The 24,714-nt window shown below is 41.0% G+C and overlaps 1 protein-coding gene across 2 annotated transcripts in view; it reads left to right on the top strand.

Moving 5' to 3' along the window:
• The window catches only part of WDFY2 (WD repeat and FYVE domain containing 2), a 67,973-nt gene that overhangs the window by 20,456 nt on the left and 22,803 nt on the right, over nt 1-24,714 (top strand). For both annotated transcript variants that reach the window (XM_075489969.1, XM_075489977.1), the window contains 2 exons: nt 14,040-14,107; nt 19,350-19,423. In XM_075489969.1, the coding sequence (XP_075346084.1) occupies nt 14,040-14,107; nt 19,350-19,423 (142 nt within the window). The remainder of the gene's footprint in view (nt 1-14,039; nt 14,108-19,349; nt 19,424-24,714) is intronic.

Raw genomic sequence — 24,714 nt, forward strand, 5'->3', positions numbered from 1 at the left:
GGTCAGTGATAGATCTAGTCTGCTTCAGTCTGCTGCCATCCTCTGCTTTCAGTGGCCCTCAAATAGCCTGAAGTTGTTACTTCAGACACCTTCTTCACACTGTCCATACCTATGCTAACTAATAGTCTTCTGCTGGAAGGCAACATCTCTGAATGAAGTGGTATGGAACAAGCTGTGTTCATGTGCATGCAACCCCTCTGCACCTAACTCAGGCCGCTGTGAAAATATTACTTAACTCAAAGATCGGTGACGTGTAGTTGTCCTGGTTAACACCAAGTTATTCTTTCCTAAAAAGAAACCATACAAATCATCCTCTTGTTGCTAGTAGAATAGCTTAGTCTCTCTACATCTTTACTGTCCAAATCTTTACTTTACTTTAACAAGGATTTCCTGATTTGCTAATAGTAGTAACAGGCATGGCACCATCCTGACCATGATAGGGATGGGTGGTACAGCACTTACACGCAGCATATGCTGTCTCTGATGGTGTAGCACAGTGGATGATGTGTTCTTCATACCTGCATATGCACCGTGCTACCGTTGTAGGCCAGCTCTGTGGTACGTGTTATAAAATGGTTTGAATCTGTTGTCATCTTCATATCTATCAGTGTTCTTTTATGTCAGTTCAAGAATCCTTACCTGTCTGAATTTGGGCAGGCTGGTACAGGAACTTACTGAAAGGAAGGTCTCTGGTAAGTAACCCTGTCTTTATTCAGGATGGGGAAAGCTGATCAGCTTTTTCCAGTGAACATGTACAGTTGCTCAGTAGTTAGTGACAATGACGTATAGTCCTTGCTTTGGAAGTACTCTGCCTCAAATCCCTGATTTCTGTGAATATATAAATATTAACACCTTTATTGTGATCACCATGCCTAATAGCATGACCTAGTAAGAACTTACTACTTTTGAACTTTGGGATGTTGCCTTTTGTATTAGCTTGGAATAAGAATGTGAGGGATTGCAAAACAAAGAGGCAGATCAGCTTCAGAGCTGTTTTTTTTTTCTCAAGACCTCAAATCTGTTTCTTCCAAGATAAGACTGATACTTCCCCTATGAATGGCAGCAATAAAGATCTGGAGAATGCAAGCTGAGACAGCATCTGGACAGGAATTGTAGAGGACTCTTCTTGTAACCCTCCAGAGAAAAATAAGCCCATGAAATAAGCTAGTAACAAGATGCCAACAGAGGGTTTCTAATGATCTTTGATGCTTTTGCCATGAACTGGAAGCTGTCCCTTATTGCAAAGCAGAAGTTACCTATAAGGCAATGACTAGATGAATGAACAGGAGATGCTACAGGCTTTATTGGTTTGGTGGATGGGTAGCAGTCACCTAAGCAGTGGCCTCCTGTCATGCACAATTCCACTAGACATCTTTACAAAGCTGCACTGTAATATATTGCACCATTTCACATATTCAAATAATGTATTTTTCCATACCTGAGGAAGGAGTTGGTCTTGTGTTGTCCCTATGCTTATATAGTAGACATGGCTTTCCTGTCCCATCTTCACAAGGAGAAAGTGTGACGTATACCATCAAGATTTGCCCTGGCCTGTGAGTGCCTCTGCCTGTTGCTCTCCTTTATCATTTTCTTTCCACCTCTCTGCCAGGAACACGTGGTTCTGGGATTGCGCCTAGGAGCTGTAGCTGGCGAATCCTCTGTTCCCTCCCCTACCAGTGCAGTCTGGGCCAGTTGTCTGCCTCAAATTAGCAGATAAGCTGATTGGGTCTGGAAAGATGTGAAGAACTGCAGGAGAACATAGTAAGTGGATAGCAGCATATCGCAGAGATAATCTAATATTAATAAATATACATTTTTCTCTCATCCATATTTTGTAAGTTTCTAAATCATGCCAGTCTGAATAAAACACATGCACAGCTGCTGCCAAATAAGCAAACAATGCTAGGCTACGTACGGGGAGAAGATGGATGAAGAAAAGAATGATAATACTCTTTTAATTCAGCAGGTTTGTCTGTGTCTGGATTGTTGCGTTTAGTACAGAAGATGCCAGTTCAGACAGGATATTGCCTCATTAGAGGGATTGGAAGACAGGTAAGGAGAACGGGACACAAGAACAGCTTTCCCAAGAGATTGGAAAGATTGATTACCTTAAAGAGGAAGCATGTAAGAAATGATAGGAGTATACACAGCAACTAACCAGTGGAGAAAGTAGAGGCAACAGAAACTTCTAATCTTGTAACACAAGAGCAAGAGGATGTTAACTGAAATTAGCAGTTAACTACCTTAAAGATGATAGAATAAAATTAGCACAGTATGAAGTTGAATGCTGAAGAATGGGAAAGCTGTAATGAGGCTATATGAAAGAAGTATCTGGATGTGAAGAGGGACTGCGTGTTTGAGACGGATTTTTTAATAATAAACCTAAAGTTTAGGATGTGATGTTCAGTCTTGTGATACAGGTTTGAAGACAGTTTCTATTCCCTTGTGTTGATTTCCATCTCCCCATGCAACCCCCACAGGAATGCAGAGGTGACAAACTGTGACTGTAAGCCCTTGAAATGCCAGATCACCTCTAAATTACAGAATCAGAGGTTTGGGCTTTGCTGGCACCTCATAAGGCACTCCTCGGTATGTGTGATAAGAAGAAATCTGAGAACCCCTGGCAAGGCATTTCAGGGCTGAAGTTCCTTTGCAGCTGAAGACCAAACCTTTCAGGACGGGGTTGGGTTTGCATTGCTTTGCCCTGCTTTCTCCATCCCTTTTTGCTGGCACTAAAGCTGATGGGCTTGCTGCTTTCCTTCCCAGAGAGTACTGTGACTCCCCAGCCAAAGTTGTCCTGCTGGGTCAGAGCAACAGAGTGGCTTCTTGCCTCCTCTAGCAGAGCAAAGCAGGTAGGAGTTGGGTTTGTGCGAGGACAGTGAAAATATCTCTGAGTCAGGCTGCCCTGAGAGGAAAATAGCAATGAGCAGAAAAGCTGAGGGAAAATTTTATCACCCATGAATCATTGTTTAAGTTCAATGGTAAACTAGAGGAACTGGAAATGGGACTCTGCTGCAGAAAGTCCTTGATGCACCAAGGGGAGCATTTCCAGAGGCATCTTGGTGTGGCGCAGAGCACACAAATACATTCCAAGTAGATGCGTTTGCTGTCTCTGGAAAAACAGTGCCATAATTGTTCACAAATATTTGAAAAACAAAAACCTATCTGTTCTTAGAGAGGGTGTTTCAATAGGCCTTCAGCATCTACAGCTCCATGTGACCAGCTGATTGTCCTATTTGTTGGCTAAGGAACTTACCTATACCATAGAGGTATGAGGGTTGGGTTGGGTTTGGTTTTGGTTTTTCTGGTGGTGGTGGTGGTTTTGGTTTTTTTGGGTTTTTTTGCACAAAGAACAAAACCAGAGAAACAATTAATTCAAGTGAAAGTTCATATAGCGACAGAAATAAATGTGTAAATTGAGAGGTAATGACTTTATGGGAACTGTGTGGATGTTAGGACTTAACAGTTGCTTGCTTGGAAAGGGGTTCATTTGCATCGGGATATGATCGATGTCCTTCTCAAAATCCAAGAAGCACAGGTTTAGCCCTACAACTTTGTGTTGCATGACTTAAATGTTAGGTGCTTTCTGACTGAGTGTGGTAAGTATACTGTCACTGGAAAATAACACTTTTACAGGTTGTGCATGCTCTTGTCTTTTTGCGGCTAGAACCCTATTTTCCTTACACTAGGATTCTCAAATATCTGCAATGAATGGTTATACTCTGTTTAATACATCAAATATCCCCCAAGAAGCAGTGAAGTAGTTAATGATTTAATTTAGTCTTTTGCAATGGATGATGCAGATGACTTACATCCAGAAATTAAAACGCTGAGAGAGAGCATCATCCTATGGATGTGGAAATGTGTGTTCCTTCCCCCACAGTAAAGGCATAATTTACTAGATGCTGCACTGTATAGTTAACCAAGGAAAACATTTATATGAAAAAGAAATTGAGGCCTAAGGGTATGACTGTTGGAGCTTCTCGTCTTCCTCCATATCCCTTTATTACTTGCAAACTTTTTTCTTCTGCCTTCATCTCTCCTCCCAGGTCCTGTGCTGTTTTCTTACTGGTGCCGTGGTATCATTTCAGAGCAGAATGGGAAAGAAGAGTAAAACTGAGGAAATTCTTTCTGGTCCAGCATACTAGCATATGCTTGTTGTAAATTCCAGCTAGGGACTTAGTTTAGTGCTTGGGATCAAGTATCAATCTTTTCCTGTAAATTAACCTATATATGAATATAATTTCTTAGAAACATCATGCTGGTATATTGAAAATGGGTATGTCCAGCTTTCACTTCATAGATTCAAAAGCATAAGCTTACTTTTTTTTATCTGTTGAGTAATGAATTCATTTTTATGCAGAGTGAAGCACGCATAACTTAAAAAATTATCCCTAACTTAGTTGATAGCCCATAGCAGCTTTGGGGAAAAAAAAAAAAGTGTTGTGTTCTTCTGGACAGATATTCCCACCAGGCAGCTGGAAGTGGGCTGGTGACCTGGTAGATTCTTGCTCTTCGCCTTTGCTACATGGACAATTTAGAGGGGAGCTGGAGGGTTGCTTTTTTGCAAATCGTGGAGCAGCTCAGTATTTTTAGCATGGTTCCACTGAGTCACTTATTGCATAGCAGGCCAGTGTTTTAATCTAATGAGGATCTTTCTAATAACTTCCATTACTGAAACATTTGAATGTGGGAAGGAGGTGAAAGTAATTGGATTGCAATAATTAAATCATCCAATGCGATTACCTTCAAAAGGTTGTGTGTTTATGCTTCCTGAATGCAAACGGGAATTGATCAGTACAAGAAGCACCGAAGCTACATCTGTTCTGGAAGGAAATAATTTGGTGGGGTGCGGGTGGGGGGAGTCTGTGGGTGAGAGGGGGGGATGATCATTTTGTTACCCCAAACCTCTGTAAGGAAGACTGATGCATAGGTCTTAATGTGGGAGTTAATTTTGAAACTTTGCTTGAAAAATATCCTAGTGTGGTATAATTAAACTTGTGGTTTAATAAAACATTTTTATTAAACTTGTCGGTTTAAATTTTGTTGTTTTAATTTTATTTTTAATATTTTAACAATTTAACTTTTTTATTGTTTTAATTATGATGTTGTTTATAATTAAACTTGTTGTTTAATAATTCCCAAAGCTGTAGGTTGATGCTCACTGAGAACTCCAGCCTTGCATTTACCTGCATTTGCAGATAAAATTAGCTTCCCTACAGCATTTACGCTGGAATGTGGTGTAGTCACTGCACTGCTCATATGATACATGATGAGCAGTGCTTTTGTGGAGCTGCTGAAAACCTGAGGCAGCTCGGCTCTCTGAACCTTGGGCTAGTAACCTCAAGGTAACACAATATTTTTCTATGGTTGTGACTTCTGGTTCATTTTTTTGGTCTCTCTTTACTTGCCCGAAGTTTCTGCAGTGGAGACTGGTCAGAATCTGATTTTGGTCCAGTGCCTGAACAGCAGAGCATGCACTGCTTCTAGGCATATGTGCTCGGGTAACTGGAAAAATCACTGAACTGCATTGCTCATTGTCCAGAAAACTGAAAAATGGGTGGAAACTGTTTCACAGCTGAGTAGTAAAACTGTCATGTCGCTATCATTTTTTTTGAGTCATAAAAATCCATTTCTCCTGAGATTGTCTCCTATGAATCTTTGTTTTCTAGTCACTTCCCACAGAATACCCAAAAAGCCCTTTATGTAAATGAAAACTGTGTTAAATAAAGTGGTGTCTCTTTCTCCCAGGTCTAAGTACTAACCACTCATGGTTATAACAGTTTTTCCCTGACAAACCCATGCAATTCTATAGCTGCATATAACCTACCAAAACTTTGACATTTTCCCTATTATGCAATATTCCTTTGCATTTAGTTTATGGCAGCATGAATTAAATGGGGAAATATCTTATAAAGCGTGGTTTGAGTTAGGATGTTGTGTAAGTTTGTGTGGAAAAAATTCCTGCCTTTCGGTCCATCTGCCCACTTGCTTGGCGTACTGTTTTGTGCAATGTGTTTTGCTGAAGATAGGTGGTAAATGTACAGTACTTCAAATTTTGGAGTTTCTTCCCTAGTGTACCTTTGCACTGAGCTTCATTCCAAGATTTTTCCACCGTGTTCCTCCTAAGCACAAAGGAATTAGTGAAGCGCTCTGCGAGATCATTAACCTCTGAGCTTAGTTTGCACAGCACTTTAGTAGCACTGTCTTCTCTAAAGATGTTGGCTCAAAATGAGATTATTCATGATCAAAAGTTTTATATAACATATATACTTTAATTTTGTAGGATCCAGGGTCTTGCTGGGGTGTGTGGCAAGAAACTATACTAGTGACTCTGAGAACGGATGAGGCAAGAGACATTCACGGGGGAGGATTGTGAAGGAGAGCAAATAAGACTCTTTAGATTTAATAAGGAGAATCATTAAAGGTAGCAAAAATCAGATTCATTGCCACCAGCTGATGGTCAAAAAAGTCCATGAGTGAACCCCCTTGTGCATTTCTCCCCCACCCGACTCTTTGCACCAGACTCCAGAGTTGTTCCTGAGGACCCTGTTCAGCATCAGGTGGGTGCCTGCATTGTAAATTCTGCATCTGGCATCGTTGTGTGGCAGAAGGAGAAATAAGAAGTCTGGACTTTTATCGACCCACATCTGAAAAGTGCTGCATAGATCATCATCATGGAGATTGCTGTAGTGATGAACCTCACCTAAAATGTTCTCTGCTAGCCTGGGCATGTATAAAATGAAAGCAGTGGCAGTTTATATCACTGGGTGGGATTGACAGTGCACTTGAATGTTCAAGGACTCATCAGACTTCTTCCCCCCACACAGTTAGTGCCTGAGCTACTGCTGCCAGACCCCGCTGCCTCCACGTGGTTTTCGGTGCACTCCCTGTGCTGTTCACGTCTAGGACTGCGTGCAGCTGTTACTTGGTTCATCTCCCTTGCAGTGCTCATGTTTCTCTGGTGCTTCTGAGCTTCGTGCATGAGGGTTGCTGGACTGGCGGCAATGGCAGCGGCGTTTCGGATACAACAGTAGGATGTCAAAGATGTTGGCTGTTGGGAGCTAGCCCAGCTTCCTCTTGAAGCCAGACCTTACCGCTCTTAGGCTTGGTTGCAGGGCTTGAGGCATACAGAGTAAAGAGTGCAATTATTGCTCAAAAGGCTTTTATTTTATAGGAAGACCGATGCTTGAGTTACAGACCGAGGTTACAATGAAGATATTGAATCTTCTAGAAATGCCCTTATGTAATCGCTGCTAAAAGAGAACCTCTCTAGAACAGCCCTGAAATAAAGCCCATTCTTCAAAACTCTTTAATCTTTTTCCCATGCGTTGTCCCGCTTTCCTGAACTAGTAGCTCTTGCACTTCATTTTAGGAACTGAACCTGACCTTTTGTAATACAAAAGAACCTAGAACAGATCTACAGTGATGTATAGCTCATACATCTCATAGTCTTAGAGTCCAGTGAGTGAACCCTTGATTAGTTTGGTTTAAATTACACATTTGTTCATCAAAACCAGTGAAAACAAGATAGAACCTGGAATGTGCCCCAAAATCATAGGGTTTATGCAGAACCCTCTGTCAGAGTTGTGTGATGGGCTTTGTGGGGACTAGCATGGCTGAGCCTGAGAGACACAGTCATGCACTTCCCTGGGTCTTTGGGGTTGGGTTTGGGGGTGGTGGTGGTGTGGCAGTGTTGGGGTTTTGGCTTGGTTTGGTTTTGTTTTAGTTTTTTTTTCAGGAGGACATAGGATGAGGACCTGTTAGATAAAGTCCTCTTGGTGCCTGAGGTTTTGGCACTCTGCTATTAAATTTCTTTCTGTTTTCTCTGAAACACAGGCTGGCTCAGAAATCAGTTCTAGTTTTGACTTTTGCTTTCATATATTTTCTTTCAAAATTTATCAGAGAAACGAAACTCCTCGTCACTGGTTCCAGTACACTGGCAGTGGTTCATGAGCTGCCACTGAACGTGAAAGATCTTCTATTCTTTCAGAAAATCCCAGTAGCCGCTCATGTCATTAATTGATGGGAGCCAGAATCTCTTCAGATCTCTTGCCCACAAAGGTCCCTGGAGAAGTTGGGGGGTTTATAGTACTGTAGTATCTTTAATGCAGTTGTTAAATATTTTTCCTTATCCCACTTCTAATGACAGTGTCTTTCTGTTAAAGGCAGTAAAACTGTCAGTGCTGTACTTGGACTTCAAATAGTGCTATTGTCATGTTTATTTAATGACAGCAGATAAAGCTTTTGCTGTTTCCAATGCAGATATTTAGTTTCCAGAGAGAGGTGGCTTTTGAATATTTTTGAATTGTCTATTATTGGATATTTAGGAACAGGTGGAGTTTTTAAATGTTTTTGTTTCAACACTAAAGAAGACTTCAATATATTGATGGTGCGAATGTGTTCTAATACTCCATTAGGTATGCCTGAAACCTCACAGACTGCACTAACCCTGAATATAGTATTATCCTAATCTCTTTTCCTTTTTTCTGTCAATGAAATAGCTAGATGAGCATTTTAAAGAATTTTCCAGAATAGTTTAGTGTCTTCCTTTTCCTGTTTGGAAACTGTTCTGTAACTGTTCAGCTCTGTGGTTAGGACAGCTGACAGAAGGGGATGTCTTTATTTTTAACCATGTAATGTCACTTGCGCTGATGACCTACCTCCCTTTCCCAAGAAGCAGTAATGGGCACGGGGCAGGCGTTGATCTCTGGATGAGTCTGATATGACTTTAGAAAGTGACAGATTAAAATTTCTGTACCAGGCGCTCAATACAAATAGGAATAAAAGTAATTTCACACCTTGTACTGGGTTTGATGCTTACCCCTTTTGGTCCCTCAGCAAGACAGATCAAAAAACCCTGCAATATATGGTCCAAGGTATAAACAATAATGACGAGTATCTTAAAATGCCATTTAAAACTCATTTCACACCTTGTACTGGGTTTGATGCTTACCCTCTTGGTCCCTCAGCAAGACAGGAGATAAAAAAAAATCCACAATATGTGGTCCAAGGTATAAACAACAATACGGAGTATCTTAAAATGCCATTTAAAACAATTTCCTGAAGCCCAAGAATACCTACAAAATATTGTAGTAAATTGTACGTGTTGAGGGTTACCTCTGCTCTGTTATATAGCTGGCATATGCCTGGGGCATGAAGGCAATAGTGCGTTACACAAGTGCATCTCTGCAAAGAGAAATGTTTAAAAAGGCAGGAGTGAGGAAGGAAAACATTCACAAACAGGAGAGGAGGGATCTGTTATGGGTAACTGATATATCGGATTTCTTTACTCACACTGTACAACTAGAACTGGTGGGTTTATGGATATTCTGGAGAAATGGAGTGGAATAGGGATAACTTGTTTCTTGAGGTAACGGTGGTGTTGGATCTCGCTACAACAGAGTTCACAGTATAGCAACATGCAAACATCTTGGGACAGTGCTTAGACATGTCTAATATGTCTGTACTGTATGCAACACCAGTATTTGTCTTGTCCCTTGATTTTACCCAAGGCACCAAGGAGAAAAGACAAGAGCCCTGCCTTTGAGTCAGTCCCAGAGACTCAGCTTTACAGCTCCAAGAGACACCCAGTTTTCCAGCAGTGAGATGACAAGAAGCTCAGGCCAGAGTAGGGACCGAGCAGAGAATCTTGCATCCTTCACGGCAGCATTCTGCAAACTTTCATGGGGACACTGCAACCTAAATGCACAAACTAGGATTTGTATGAGCAAAATGTCTTTATCAGAGAGAAGATACCATGGAACGTACCACTGTTGGAATAATTTTCGGTAGATGGTGAAGTGCGGAGCTGCCATGCTGAGGTGGACGTGCTGCTGGTGACATAGGCACCTGCATGAGTAGTAGGTGCTCAGACGAAGCCTACCTCCTGCACACGTGCACAGCCTGGCCGTGCGTTTGAGAGCTGCCGGTACAACCACAGCCACCTGGACTTGAGACACATGTTCTTGAGCATAACAGAGAGAAGCAATTCTTCTTTTAAAATACACATTTTTCACATCCCCTTAATATACGAAGACATAGCCTGTGTTTTGCACGGCAGAATTATTTCTGTATAGCCTATCTCATTTAAAAATAAATCATCTCTGTTATGAAAAGACTAGAAGAATATCCATTGATTTGACAGGTTCTAAAAATCTTTCCAAGCCAATTCACTGGCAACAAAAGGAAGGGACAGCTCATTTCCATGGTGATGCCGACTGAATCACTCTAGAGCAGTTGAAGAATGGATCCCGACCTGGGTGGGTGCTGAGTTTAAGTCCATTAACCATGCAACCAGCAAGTACTCTTCATGCTATATATCCATAAAAAAGCTTCTTTTCACTCATGCTTGGTTTTTTTCTTTGCATTCTTTAGAAGCTTCAAAAGCTCTGGGTTTCACATCTAGTAGGTAGTACTGTGTTAAGAAGTATACAAAAATGTGCAGAACTGCAGCTGAAAAAGACACTGGCTTCCAAGAGCATTTGGCTTCTCCCAAGTTCAGTTGTTGGTGCAGTTTTTTCTTTAGCCTGAATCTACTTTGAGAAAAAGTTACCCAGAAAAGTTTAATGAACTGAGGTCAGTTTTTCTTCTTTCAATAAAATGCCTTATCTAATACAGTGATTTTAAGAGAAGAAAATCATGAGCCATCATTTTCTGACGTAAGGAAGAATTTATACACTTTTACATCAGCTTATAGATAGATATTGGAATTCCATTATAATGCTTAACATAACTTTTAAATGCTTGTTTTGAAGAGATGCTTAGTAATTGTCCTTAATTTTAAAATAATTTGTTTACAAGATCTTTTGTTTTCCTTTATTTAAAATGATTTACTGGGAAGATAAGTATTCTGTAATGAGTTACATGAACTGACTTGCTGGTTATGTTCCCTTTCACACACCTTACAGTTAGATAACATCCTTTCATACTCTTTTTATTCTTAGAGTGCTTTGTTTCTCATTTTGCATGAATTAGTCATTGAATGGAAATATATTTGACTACATAATTAAATGAGCACACTATGTGCCTATAAAAGAGGCCTACACTAGTAAAAGCAGTTTCACTCTTAACTAGGAACCTCCACCAGTTTGGTTTTTTGTTTTTTTCGATATTTTTTTTTTAAACTTAAGCAGAAAGTATTTTTGTTTCAATATCATTCAGCTAACAGTCTTAACATCGACATAATTGTCAAATTAATTAGTAAGTCTGTAGTGGGTACAGTTTAAAAAACAACAACAAAACCAACCCAAAGCATCCAAATTATTGCCATTTTCACAAATAAAATTGATTTTTATTTCCTTTAGCTTTTGAAAAATCTTCTCTTGTGCATAATCCTTTTCTTAACAAGCTAAATAATCTGTACTATGTTGTACTGGATTTATTATTTGCCAGAACCTTAAAGTGGAGAGGAGAGGCAGCCTTGTCAAAGCCTGGGAGTTTTGAAACTGGTGGCACTGACTATATGGATTGGGATGGTCAAGAAAGACAAGTCTCTCACAGGATGTTGGTGCACCTCCTCAGTGCTGTTGCTTATTGAGTTATTTCAGCTCCCTGTGACTCGTCCCATTATTTTTTTGTGCACACTCATTCATTCCCATGATAACTTCACTTGTCGCGGATAAACACATTAGTAAGAGTTCGCCTGTTTGGGAAACAAAGGGGCTGATCTGCTTCCAGAATTACAGTGATCACCTTCTTAGCAAAGGTGGACCCCTTTGGATGGACCCAAAGGTTTTGGACCCTGTCCCAAATCTGGTGTACAGCCCCATGGCTGTGGGCATCTTCCCAGACCTGTGTGCTGATGTCTGGATGCAGAGTGCCACTCTGACAACAGCTATGGTTAGCTACAGCAAGAAATGACAGAAGGATTTGGCCCTATCGCTATTGTCAATGCGATACCATTGTTACCAGCTGATGAATTGTCCCTGAAAAAGTATTGGTGCTTTTGCTTCAGATCTGCTGAAGAGCTGCTGCTGTGTTCATTGCAAAAAGGCTGTTAGGCTTAGGAGGTAATTATACTGAATTTTTTATGTTTTGAGTAATTTGTGAGAGTTTTCTAACCGTGGGACTTGCTGACCCAGTGAAATACTAGTTTTTAGAGCCACATGCTGTGTCAAAGTGTATGCCTGAGACATTTCTAAAATGATGCAGCTTGTGTAGTGCCCAGATACGCAGGTCTCTGAATTATTTGCTGAAAAATGAGTTTGGATGAAGGGCAGGATGAGCAGAAACCTGATTTTGGATATATGCAGTCCAGGAACACATAGTGGTGCAGCCCTTAGCCTGAAGTTTGCAGGATAGATAACTAGTTCTTGAATTGCTTTATTATATAATAAATGCATGGCATTTCCGTTCAGACTCGATTTGTGTATGTAATGTCTTAGATTCATTTATATTATGTTAATGTATTGCTCTAAACTTTTACTGGCTAAAAAGGGCTGAAATCTGCTTTTCCATGAAAATAAGGTAACAGTAGGAGTGACCATGTAGTCTTCTCCATAAGCTATATTTCCACATCTTTCGTCAACTGGAAAGAGCCATTTTTGCTTGGTTTTTTTCCTTAATGCTATCAAGTGCAAGTTATAGATTTGCTACATGAAAATAAGGCTTATGTTTAACAATAGTTTTTTAGATCCCTCTTCTACCTACTATTGCATACTAACTTTGGTGAAAAAGACTAAATAGAAGTGGGTGACGGGTTAAAATCTATTGTGCTACACTAATACAATGCTGTCTTGGATAACTAAATTTTCTAGAGAAGGTTGATACATTGGTGTAAATCAGTAACGCATGGAATACAGTATTATATGGAGAGTTTACTACTTAAAATTGGAGATGATAAAGATTTGAGGAACAGTAAGGCAGGTAACAGTTGGCTATAATTGAGATGACAGTGGGCTATGCAGGAACAAGCAGGAGATTACTGGTTGCCTGCTGCTTTAACTGGTGACACTGTTACTAGGCATGTTTTGATGAAATTAGCTGATGAACTAAAGTTGAGAGTGAGCTTCAATTAGAAAGAGACTTCAGAGCTTGGACCAAAACAAGTGGATGACACTGAGGACTGAAATAATAAATATTTAATGACCCAGATGGTACATCAGTCCAGATCTTTTGCTCAGCAAACAAGCAACAAGCGTCTCAAGTGTGTGAAGGGCATGGATTGAGTGACAGGGAGCTGCCAGTATGATATGATTATGAGAAAGCAAAAGTAATCCTCAGATACATTGAGAAGGTCTTCTAGCAGAGAGGAAACCACCGATGTGTTTGTGGAGGGGCCTGGAGACTGCATGGTTCTAGGTGCCTCTATTCAAGGATGGCAACTCCAAACTGATGAAACAGAGGAGGACTGCCAGTCTGCCTGTCGCCTTGATCATCCTCTTCAGAGAAGGATAAGAGTTTGGCTTCTTCAGCCTGATGCTCAACGGGTATCTGATAGCACTCTGAGTATACTGAGGAGAGGGGAAGGTCCTGAAGCTGAAGAGCTCATTGTTGGCACAAATGGACATAATCTTTGTAAATAGAAGCTGAAAATCTCAGAACCTCATTCCTTTGCTTAGAGGTTTCTCTGAAGCAGAACAATGAAATAACAGGCAGCAGATGGACCAAGGCCTACCCTGAGAGCACAGGGAAGGCTTCTGCAGGGGACTGGATGGGCTGATACAGGTGTGCTTTCCTGGCCTACCTAGGGTGTCCCAAATCCTCATCTGAGGCGTTGGATGAACAGTGGTGTTTGAGTCCTTGGGAAAGGCAAAGAACAAAAAGCCATAGCAGTTTCCAAATACTGTCGTGATGTGTTCAGCCGAGATGTTGAATACTACATGGAGCCAAGGAATGGGCTACCCTCATCACCTTACAGAGCTTAATCTGAGGTTGATGTATAAGGCTGCTGTAGGAGTTCGCATGTTTATTTTCCCTCTCAGCAAAATAATATAATTTTGAAGAAGGTTTTGTGCATTCATCGTCACCACTTTGTTTTCATTCATGGTTACTTTTTCATTCTTCCTCACGTGTGTTTTGTGTTTTTTCTTTTGTAGAACAGTTCGTGTCTGGCTGAAGAGAGACAGTGGGCAGTACTGGCCCAGCATATACCATGCAATGCCATGTAAGTATAAGGAGATGTTTGCTATCTACTGTGTATTTGAAAAATGGCTTTTCTGGTTTTGATGAAGCTTCATGTTTATGACCACTTGTAAGCTTACCACTCTGTATTAAATATTATTCTTGAACAATCCTCTTGGTTTCTGTGAAGCTTTACTAAGTTGCATGCTAATGCTTCCAAGAGGCATCAGGGATTACAGCAGCAAAAGGATACAGATATGCTAGCAAGGGATAAGCATTTCATGCAAACATAGATTAAAAAATGTGGGAGCTCAAAATGTAGTCTTGCATTCTGCCGCTAATGGAGTCTATAAAGCTTTGTAAGTCTCCAGTATAAATCACTCTGCCCTTCCTACTGCATGTGCTCAGTCCGTTAGAGTGCAATGGTAAATGGTTTTACTTGGTAGGAACTTAACATCCTGCACCAGCTAATATGATGGAGAGGATACTAGACAGGGAAGGCAGCTCTTCCAGTGAAGAAACAGAATCATTTTACCGCTGCAATTAAATGTGGAAAACCAAGTCTCCCTGATGGATCCCTCCAGTATGATCTGCTGTATGTCTCCTCTTGCAAAGAGAGTGTTCATGCTTTAAAAGGAACTGCAGATCGATGTCCATTTTTCCAAGAGACAGTTGAAGAAATCACAGCCCTAGCTGTTTGTCATAACCCCTGTGTTGAGTGCAGGAGTGTAACTCTGCAGGTCACCAGCAGCAGGGGTATGCTGATGCTCCTCAGTCAGATTCAGATGTGCTGGGTTAGCCTCTCTTTGGAAAGCTTATGAAGCTGACCTTAAATCCACAGATGGGGGAGCATTTATCAAGTCCCACTGAGGTGTTCTTACTGTCTGGAGAAAGAATTATTTTACACTGAGATAGCTAGATTTGGAAGAAACATCTGTCTCCATGATACGTAAAATATTGAATAGATCAATAGTACCACAACATCAGCTTGGGACCCTAGAGTGGCCATGGTGTTTGACTGCCTGCTCTAAGAAAGCATTCATTTGGTAGAGAGGAGGATCTCTCTTCTTCCTTTGGTCAAGCCTCTAAAGGTACTTTCTGCTCAAGATTTTGCACAAAAAGGTATTGGAAGCCAGCTAATGATGTGGCAGTCTGTGGAGCTCTGTCACGATCACTAGCAGTGGCCTGAGTTCCCTTGACCTGTCCTAAGAGTTTTGCTTTCCCCAGTCAAGCTGTTACAAAATAGCTATTTTAGCAGTTTGGCAATGACACTTCTCTTTTTCCATGTGATGTTTTTGCATACATTTGCATTTTAAAATCTTGTTAGGTCCTCCTCTGGTCTTAGCAAGGCTGCATTATTGCCAGTAATAACAGCTTCACTGGAAGTGATGGAGTAGATCCAGATCCACTCAAAGGGGTCTATTTTAAAGCTCCTTCATAAATTTGAACACCTGACACTGCTTCTTCACTTAGAAGTCTGGTAAGCTTTTGAGCCATGAGATATTAAAATTATGCTGTGTTATTCACCAATTTCAAGAACGATCTGGTATAATTAACAAGTGGAGCAATGCCAGTTGCATTGTCATCAGCCATGGCTTTAAGCTTGGAAATCGTAGGAAGGGCTCTGAGTCAGTCTTTGCACAAGTCTGCACTTGACTGGAAATGATCGTTTTGTCTGTTTCTGTGTGGATCACCTTTTTGATGGTCCTCTGCTTTAGGTTCACATTGGTTTTTGTTGTCTAGAGGAAAACGACTCCCCAGAGGTTCTCTATGTAAAAATGTGGTAGGCACGATGGTGCCTTTGTGCTGCTTAGCAAGCTGTGAATGGCAGTCCCACCTATAGATACACCATTAGCATGACTCGTGGCTTTGGTTACGGTGGTGCATGACCCACACCCTTTTATGATTTGATATCAGGTAGCCTTAATAACTAAGTTTGCGCCCTGGGTGCTCTGGGAGATGAGGAGGATGAGGAGTTGGGCCAAGTCAGCCATGTGCTTTGGTCAAGCTCTGCACTAAATGAGGCCATCAGTGCATTCTGAATGTGAAACCCATTAACACCTGGAAAAAAGATCAAGATTGTAAATCCTTTCTGAGTAAGGACACTTACTGCTGTTTAGAGGTGGGATTTCCCCAATTATGAAATTTTATGCCCTGCCTATGGGTGTTTCTGTGGTTGGAAAATTCTGGACAACATGGTGGCCACATTTTTTATCATCTCCTCTAGCCCATGAGAAAGAAAGAGCTGTGGGTGTTATACACACCGTTATATCATCAGTAAGGCAAACTAGGTAAGCTGGAAACCTCGCTAATGCGTCTCCTTCACGCTAGTGTTGTCTCAACAACTGTATTAACAACAGACCTCTGACAAGCAGGTTAGCCCTCCTCATGGTTAGATGTGTACCCTTGGTTACATATGTGCAACACAGATTATAGATGTGTAACTATGGTTAGATGTGTGACTTTTGGGCAGTGTCTGTACAGGAGAAAAAAACCAACTTTGTAGACACAAATTTATGAAAGGGAAAGGAATTGTAGTCAAGAGAAGTAAGCTTTGCCAAAAAAAAAAAAAAGCCACCCAAAAAGGCCCAAACCCAGCCAAACAAAAACCTCTCACAGATGTGGAACAGAGTAAAGGATTTATTGTAGTGAGGAACAGTGGAGTATCCAGTCTTTGAGGCAGATAATACACTGTCTGTCTTACGATGGTTTTCATAGCTAACACTTTGCTTTGAACGGGAGAACAAAAAAACTGCAAAGCAAAACACGTTCCTTCGGTCTTAAACTATGCCACTTTTAGGCACTTCAAAAGGGGGGATGTCCCTGAAACTGCAGGTACAAAGTTTGTATTTCTTTTCTACTTCTGTCAGCCCCTGACACACTGTTGAGAGCATGAAGTATGTAATTGGGCTTTTCCTCTATAATTCATTTTCCAAAGGCTAAAATCAGTGTGTATTTGCCCTGCATTTAAGATAAAGACTACAGCCAGACTTTTGCATCAGTAATATCCTGCCTGTCCTCTGTAGTAGTTCAGATCAATCTTTTTCCAGTCTGAAATCCAAATCGTAGCTAGGTACTGAAGTAGAGGGCCTTCGGAGTGCTGTTATTTTTCCTGGCTATTATTTTAAAAGGATCTTAAACATCTCAGAAGCTTAGGGTTTGCGGTTTTTTGCTTTGGTTTGGTTTTTCCTTTTTTTATCCCCCCCCCCCCCCCCCTTCTTCATGAGCCTAAGTGCTTAAGTATCTGAATGTCATCTTATTTTCACTAAAGCATAAGCTGCTGCAGTCTTGTTACAACTGGCATCACTATAACTACATTAGCGTAGCCAGTGTGGACATGATTTTAGTGCTGACATAATGATTTTTCCAAGAGCGTGTGTTGCTGAAGAATTCCCTTAGGAAAACGATTATAGCAAAATAAGTATCTTTACACTGCTATGACTGTGTACACAAGGGTCTGGAATTTAGAAGTGACTCTTTTGTAATCAGCCCGTGTCAAGCAGTTGCTTGCACCTTTTGTGTCTGAAGTGTTTCAGGCTATTTGGGAAAAGCATACTTCAAATAGCTAATTTACCTGAGACTTTTTCTCTGGAAGCTGTTTATTGCCTTCAGAGTTACTAGTAGCTCTTTCAGCGTCTGCACAGTGTCTAGCGTTTGAAGCTGATATGTAGAATATACCCATTCTGGCATTAAGTGCCTTTAAAAGGATTTGATGTTTATTCTGCTTAAAACTACTTTTTTTCTGTTTTTCCTACAACTGTCTCATCCTGCTACAGCCCTAGAAGCCTCAGTATAATAGTAATACACCACCATCCGAAGGCATGATTCGAGTTTGCCTTTTCTGAGGGAGAGGTATGGGAAGGAGCAATTTTGTCACTGTTAGTAGCCCTAATTTAAGTGTTTCCCTTCCAGCAGTTTCCTTGAACTGAAGCCTTTTCTTTGATTTAATTCAGTCAACCCTTCCAGGAAATAAATAAAATGAGGTGCCTGCCTGGATGTGGATCTGGTAGGCTTTCTGCTTGCGGTTGGTTGTCCTTTACGAAATGCTTCAAGGGGGAGTCAATACTGAAGGTAGAACAAGTTTTGTTAAGCAGTCAGCATAGACTCTCCTTTTCTTCATATAGCTTTGCTGCCAACTAAACTGTCGAGGAAGATTTGCTGAGCTATGGACTGTTTAATCCTAGATGAGACGTTATACAAATTGAGAATATACCAGATATACAGTACTGCAAAAGAGAGGACTCCAAGCTTGTTAGTGACAAAAACACTGCAAGTAATCACAATGGAGAGTAGAAACCAAGAAGGGGAAAAAAGCAGAACTAAAAGCACATCTGACTTTACTCTATATTCATCACAAGAATATGGTTTAAAAAACACTCATCACTATTGAAGGAGCAAGAATGCCTGCCCCAAGCTGCAGCTGGCAATTGCTGCTGCAAAATGATTCCTGAAGGTTTCTGTTGGGATAGCAGGACTCCCAGCTGCATGCTGCTGTGTTGAGCAGTAAAAATGATCCCTGCCTTCTGAATGCAACTTCACAGTTTCTCCATTAAACCAAATGTAGCTCTTGGATTCTCGCAAGAAAATTCTGGTTTTATCCTTGACGTGAACCCTTCTAGATCCTCGGGGGAACATAGTACAACTGACTTGTGTGCAATTTAAGAGTATATCCTGATGTTTATTAGGCTAATATTGATGTGATAAAACAATGGCTAGTTTTCAATACAGTCTTTTATTTTGGCCATAGTATGTGTTACTGTCATAGCGTTGTCTGTGGTAAAACTAGAGTAGGGGACAGTTGGACTCACAGTCCTTAATATTGGCTGATATGTTGATTCCTACAGGTTAACTTTCTTACTGCAGGTATAGGATGCAAGCCTCTGACATAATACAGTGTTTTCTTTTATTGTCAGTAAAGTTCAGGCAAGTGTAAAAAACTAAATTATTCAGCTAACTAATCTCTCAGATTTATACTGAAATGTCAGGTGCCTCTTATATCAAAACACCACCGCTGCTCTTGTATGACATGCCTGTTTTCAGATAAGTAGTAAGAAAAAATGAAGGAGCTGGAGCAAGAAATAGCTATTGTTCCATGTCCTAATAGGATAGGGTTGAATGAATTGCAAGAGCATTTCTTTTTTTTAATGCTTGTGTATTGGAAGGGGCAAAATGCTGAACAGCATCATAAAGCATGTTAGATGTTAGCTAGTTTTAGGCTTTCCAGAACTTCAAGAAAATGAGAATCACAGTTTTGTTAACTTCATCAACATGTTCATTTTTTTCAGCTCCATGTTCATGCATGTCTTTTAACCCGGAAACCAGAAGGCTGTCCATAGGTCTAGACAATGGTACAATCTCAGTAAGTACATCCAAAGATTTCTAGTTGAAATGCTTCCCTTTTGAGAAGTATATGTGTGATGTTGTGGTGAGGATATTTTTGCTAGTGTTTGGGAGAGAGACTTTTTACTGGTAGTGGAATCGAAGCCGTAGTCTAGAAAATGGCAGATTATTACAACTTTCATTCCAACTGCCACAAAGAGATTGAGTGGGGTTTACAGTATTTATTAGGCAACTCAACAAACTATCTTAATTTGCATATCTCTTAAAAAATAACAACGCAGAAAAACAGCTGTTGTCTTATTAAATTTGAGTGCCTCGTTAATCATACCATACCAAAGTTTTCTGAAAGCGACAATTAAGAGGGGAAAAATAATCTTCTGAGAGGCAGAAGGTGGATTTCTGCTCCATATCTAGCTGCTTTTCCAAACTTCAGGGTTCAGATTTTGTTTTCCTCTCATTTCCTTCAGAGGAGTTGCTCCTAACTGGCAGTGCTGTTGCCAAAAAATTTGGTTCATTAACACCTAAGAGAGATCTGTGTGCGTGGAAAGGAAGCAGGGTATTAAAACAAGAGTCTGTCTTTTAGGTCTGGGACAGAGGGTAGCAGTTGACCTTATTCATTGGATTTTTCTTGTGGGATGATGAGTAACGAGCTGTATCACTTTGTGGGAGGGTCATGGGTCAGAAAGGTATTTTTCACCTATGCCTCATCAACAGACTCCTCTTCCAGTTTAAGATCATTTTACCATCATTTCAGATTTTTACTGCTGTTGTCTCTGCCTTACGGGCTTTATAACTGAATGAGTGTTTGCAGGTTAACATAAGGGCAGCTGTCTGCACTAAAGCCAAGATGGTATTTGCGAAATTTTTGTAAACTGTATGGATTTTGGTTATAAGCCTGGCACCTCAGAAATGTGTATGGTGCATTTTGAGAAGGATGGGCGGCAATGCTATTGTCAAAGAAAGATGTTCCAGCAAAGCCACCATGAGGTGAGCTTGTATGGCCACCTTTCCTTGTGAAACAGGGTGACAATTTTTTCTTCTACAAAGATGAAGAGATTGTTTTCAACCTTTTGTAACTTCTCGACATGAAGGCTGCACAAACATTTGTGCAGCACAGTAGACCATTCTCTTGAGCAAAAGATTGTCTAGCATCTCCCTTGAAGAGCAGTGCTACCTAAAGTAAAAAAAAAAAGTTTCCTATTATCTTTTTTTTACGCTTTGCAAATCTTTTTTGAGAAGAAATTATATTTCTGTTACTTTATGTCTTACGGACTGCCTGAGGTCCCTTTTGGAAGCCAAAAGACCTTATCGTGGTCATAAATTCCTTGCTCTGAAGTGGAGAAAAACATGTTTTAGTGGGTGCAAGTCTCTCAAGATACCACAAGAAGAAGAAACAGAGGAAAGGTCTAATTACTTGCAATAGACAGGAGACTTCCACAGCCAAGATGAGACTCCTCACCTAATTTCATCCATCTGAAAGTCAGCTTCCTAGATAAAGTTAATCATAAGGTTCTGCAGCCAGTAGAGGAGAGGTGAATTTTCTTTGGAGATACCCATGTTACTTAGCCTAGAAACTGTTTTAGAATGGCATAAATCTCTCCCCATTTCTGGGGAGATTTAAACGAGGGATTTAGTTTTTAAGTAGCTGAAGCTGAATTAAATTGACCTTTTTTGCTGACCATGTTTGTGTCTAGATGAAGCTGTTACACACCTCGGGCAGGGCCACAGGACAATAGGGCACCAGATTAACCTCTTCAGAATTCTTCCTGGGGCATGGTACTTATTAAGATAGATTCATCTTCCACATCATTTGATCTTGCAGGTCTCTACAGGTTTGGCCATAAACAGCACTTTGAATACCTGAGACTGAGTCAGGCTCTAATTGCTGATGTGCACCCTTCCACTCTGCCACTAGGGGAAGTTTACTATTTTTTCCTTCAAGAAAACTACGTGATCGTTTCTGTCCTCTCCCAGTTTTTGTATGTTATAAAGTGAAAACACTGTAATCATTTTATAGAGCTTTCTTTGCAACAGACATAGATGTAGGGTCTGACAGTAGATTTAAGAGTCTTTATTCTCTTCCATTTCTAAAACAGGTTTGTTTTTCTCTGGAAAATGTGGTGAGAGTGCTGTCGGTCACTTGTGTTAACAGGACAAAATCAAGCCTTTAAGGACATCTGCAATGTGCTGTCAAAATGGCATCATCTATCAGAGTACAAACTGTAAATTCCCTGGGGTGGGAACTAGGTTGTGAATGGGTAACACATAACTAATATAGAAAGATTATTAACTCTCAGAAATTGATTCCGTTGCCTAAGCAGAGGTCTCTAGTGCTATTTTGGGATACATCAGTTGGCATCCACCTGCAGCTCTGGAAAGACGTGTCTTCCTTAGACCCTGGGCCATGTCAGCCAGCCCCATGGCCACGGACTGAAATGGCATACACCTGAGTATGGATTTTATTTGCCTTAGCAAGAGCAATTTGAAACAAGAGGCTGATAATATTTCCATGGTAAGGATTTACAGAGGTCTTAGGCTCAAGAGAAGTTTGTGGTGGGTGTATGTGTTTCAGTGTGAGGGAGGTGTGTTCCATGAAGGTATAATTGTCTTTGTACAACAGTGAGCAGTAGATTGGACAGTCTTTTCAGATGCTCAAGACTTCTCCTTTCTGCTTTATGAAGGCTTTCATGGTACCAAGTCACTGTTGTAATAATAAGCTTACCTGAAACAGCCAAGACTGAGCACTAACATTTTCAGTATGGCAAAAAAGGTAGTAAAGTAGCTCCAAAAAACCCTTGGAAGAGCAAAGAGCGATCTTGCCAGAAAAAATGTTTTTAATCCCTGCAAGGAGGGGGTTTGGTTTTGACATCTCGAGCACTCTGATATATCCCAGCCCCTCTTGTGCACAAGGGCTCGCACAGGACTTGGAAATCTTTCTGTGTTCTGTTCACAAGCACCGACTGAGCTGTGCGGGTGACCCCAGCCTTCCTAGCTCATTAAAAAGAACCCAAAACTGCCTAATGAGAACTGAGTGTCAGCAGCTCTGAGAGGAGCAAAACATCTATGTATGGAAGGATAAAAAAACAGTTTCTGCTGGTACAATGTTAAAGAGATGTAGTCGGTGTTTTTGTAGTGCACATGACACAATGTATGTGCAATAGGGCATGAATTTCTTGAGCAAGGTGTCCTGTGCTAAAATACCTGTCTATTGATGCAGCTAATACATTTGGCCTTGAGAGGGAGAAGGGAATGAGTGCGATGGAAGAACATGTGATAGCATAAAGGGGAGCAGGGAGTAAAGGAACTGGAGAAAGATTAGAAAGTGCACAACAAGAAAATGCATTGCAAATTATCATATGCTTTCAAAGGAGAAAGTGAGAAGCACAAAGTCTTCAGGGGGAAAAAAAAAAGAAGAAAAAATTATATCCAGTATTCAGGTTAATGGAACTGTGTTTATTTTGTACTGTGTTTGTTTACCTCTTTGGATGGAGCGATATATTAATAGTACATAGCTGTGGTTTGTATTAAAGCAGACAGAGCTAATCAATACTTGGGGGAACCTTATAAACTGCAGTTGTGTTTGATTCACTGTATTATAACGGAGAGACTCAAAAGCCTTTTCAGTCTTCCACTGAAACTGTGGGACTGTTCAGATCACGGAACAGAGTGGCCATGTCAAATTTATCAAGGGAAAATTGCAAAGAAAAATGAGAATGCAAACCACGCTCTTCATCCCACCTGAAGTCACCAGCATCTCTGTGCCACCACAATGAAAGTTGGGGTCGGTACCAGGACAGCCAAATTGGTGGGAAAGGCAGACATACTCTCCCATCAGGTGTTGCAGCAATTGAAGCCATTTCCCTTTAGGTAATGACAGCAGAAAGTTAGCATTCATAGCAAAGGGTCTTGCTTCAAGTAGGCTTTGTAGTAAAGCATTTCATGTGGTGGTTTAGCATTCTTCAGGCAGTGGTTAATGAAAACCACTTCCCCTGTAAGTAGCTAGGGAGATATAGCAGATTTTTAACGTTCTGTGGTTTGTAGAGTTAAGGTGACCCTGGTATAGAAATCCAGCTGACTTAATTGATTTGTTACTGCTGTTTAAATAACACTCCCCACTGTAGTCCTCAGGTGCCAGGGGAAAGCTAATGGGAGGTGGAGCAGATTAAGGAAAGTAAGAGGAAGCAGAGCAATTCAAGGGGCCATATTTATAACTAACTTATGAGCAGAAGCCTAAAACCAGCAAAATACATAGCTGCCTCAACTCACTCACAGTTGTTTTCCTGGAAGCTGGGATCTGTAGATGTTCCACAGAGGAGTATTGTAGCCTCTCCACCTTGGTGCCAAGCAGTAGATATGATGTGTTAGGGTAATCCTGGTGCTGCAAAGCCATGCAGATTACCTACAGTGACCCCACAGAAAATGCAGAGTGACCTTTTTTTTTATTCCAGATTGGAAACTGTGGGTAAATACTGGCTTTTCAGTGGTTAGAATGCCTTCTCATGTTCTTTTGCACTAAATGTTTGGTTTGCCTTAAATATAGTCTGTAGGCTCCTGACATCCATTCCTCTCCACCTGCATGTTGCCCAGTGCTTTTGACAGTGCTTATACATGAGTATTTCACAACTGTGTGCTTTAAAATTTAGCTTATCTTGTGTTTATAATGCTTCTCTTATTTTCACCCTATTTCCAGATTAAATGAGTTAGGTTTTGCTTCTTCTGTCCCCAGGGTAGATTAGCTCAGGGAGTTTCTGTGTTGTTTGCTATAAATTATTAATATGAGATGCTTTTACACTCCTTGTTTTTTCTTTGTGTTTCTCTGAGTACATGATGTACACATGTAGGTACCTGACAGCAGTTTGAAAGCTAATTCATGCGGTGGGGCCACAGAGCCTACCCTTTACCTGGGTGTTTCCTCCAGAGGGATGTTGGAGGAGTTTTGTTGTGGCTACTCTGGCCCTGCTTTGAGCAACCTCTCCTCTTCAAAACAAGCGGCAGGGACACCCAGGTGCTCAGTCGGTTTAACCACATGGGGTTTCTCCAGGAGGCGAGGCTGCCATGCAGACTCTTAGCTGCTGTTTTCATCATTTCCTGGTGCAAAAGCCATATTGGCAGTTAAACAGCAGCACCAAGGCGGCAGGACTGCAGAGCAGTCCCCATAGGTGTGCTCTTCCCTGGCCGCAGGAGCAAGCCCGGCTAGGTCACACCACGCATCTCTCCCCAGGCAGCCACAGCCTGGGCTAAGCCACCCTCCATCCCACGCACAACTGCTTGTTAGCCACAATGAAGCAGTAGCAAAGCAAGAAAGTCTGC

The sequence above is a fragment of the Mycteria americana genome, chromosome 1 (genome assembly GCF_035582795.1).
Source record: "Mycteria americana isolate JAX WOST 10 ecotype Jacksonville Zoo and Gardens chromosome 1, USCA_MyAme_1.0, whole genome shotgun sequence".
Taxonomy (NCBI): Eukaryota; Metazoa; Chordata; class Aves; order Ciconiiformes; family Ciconiidae; genus Mycteria; species Mycteria americana.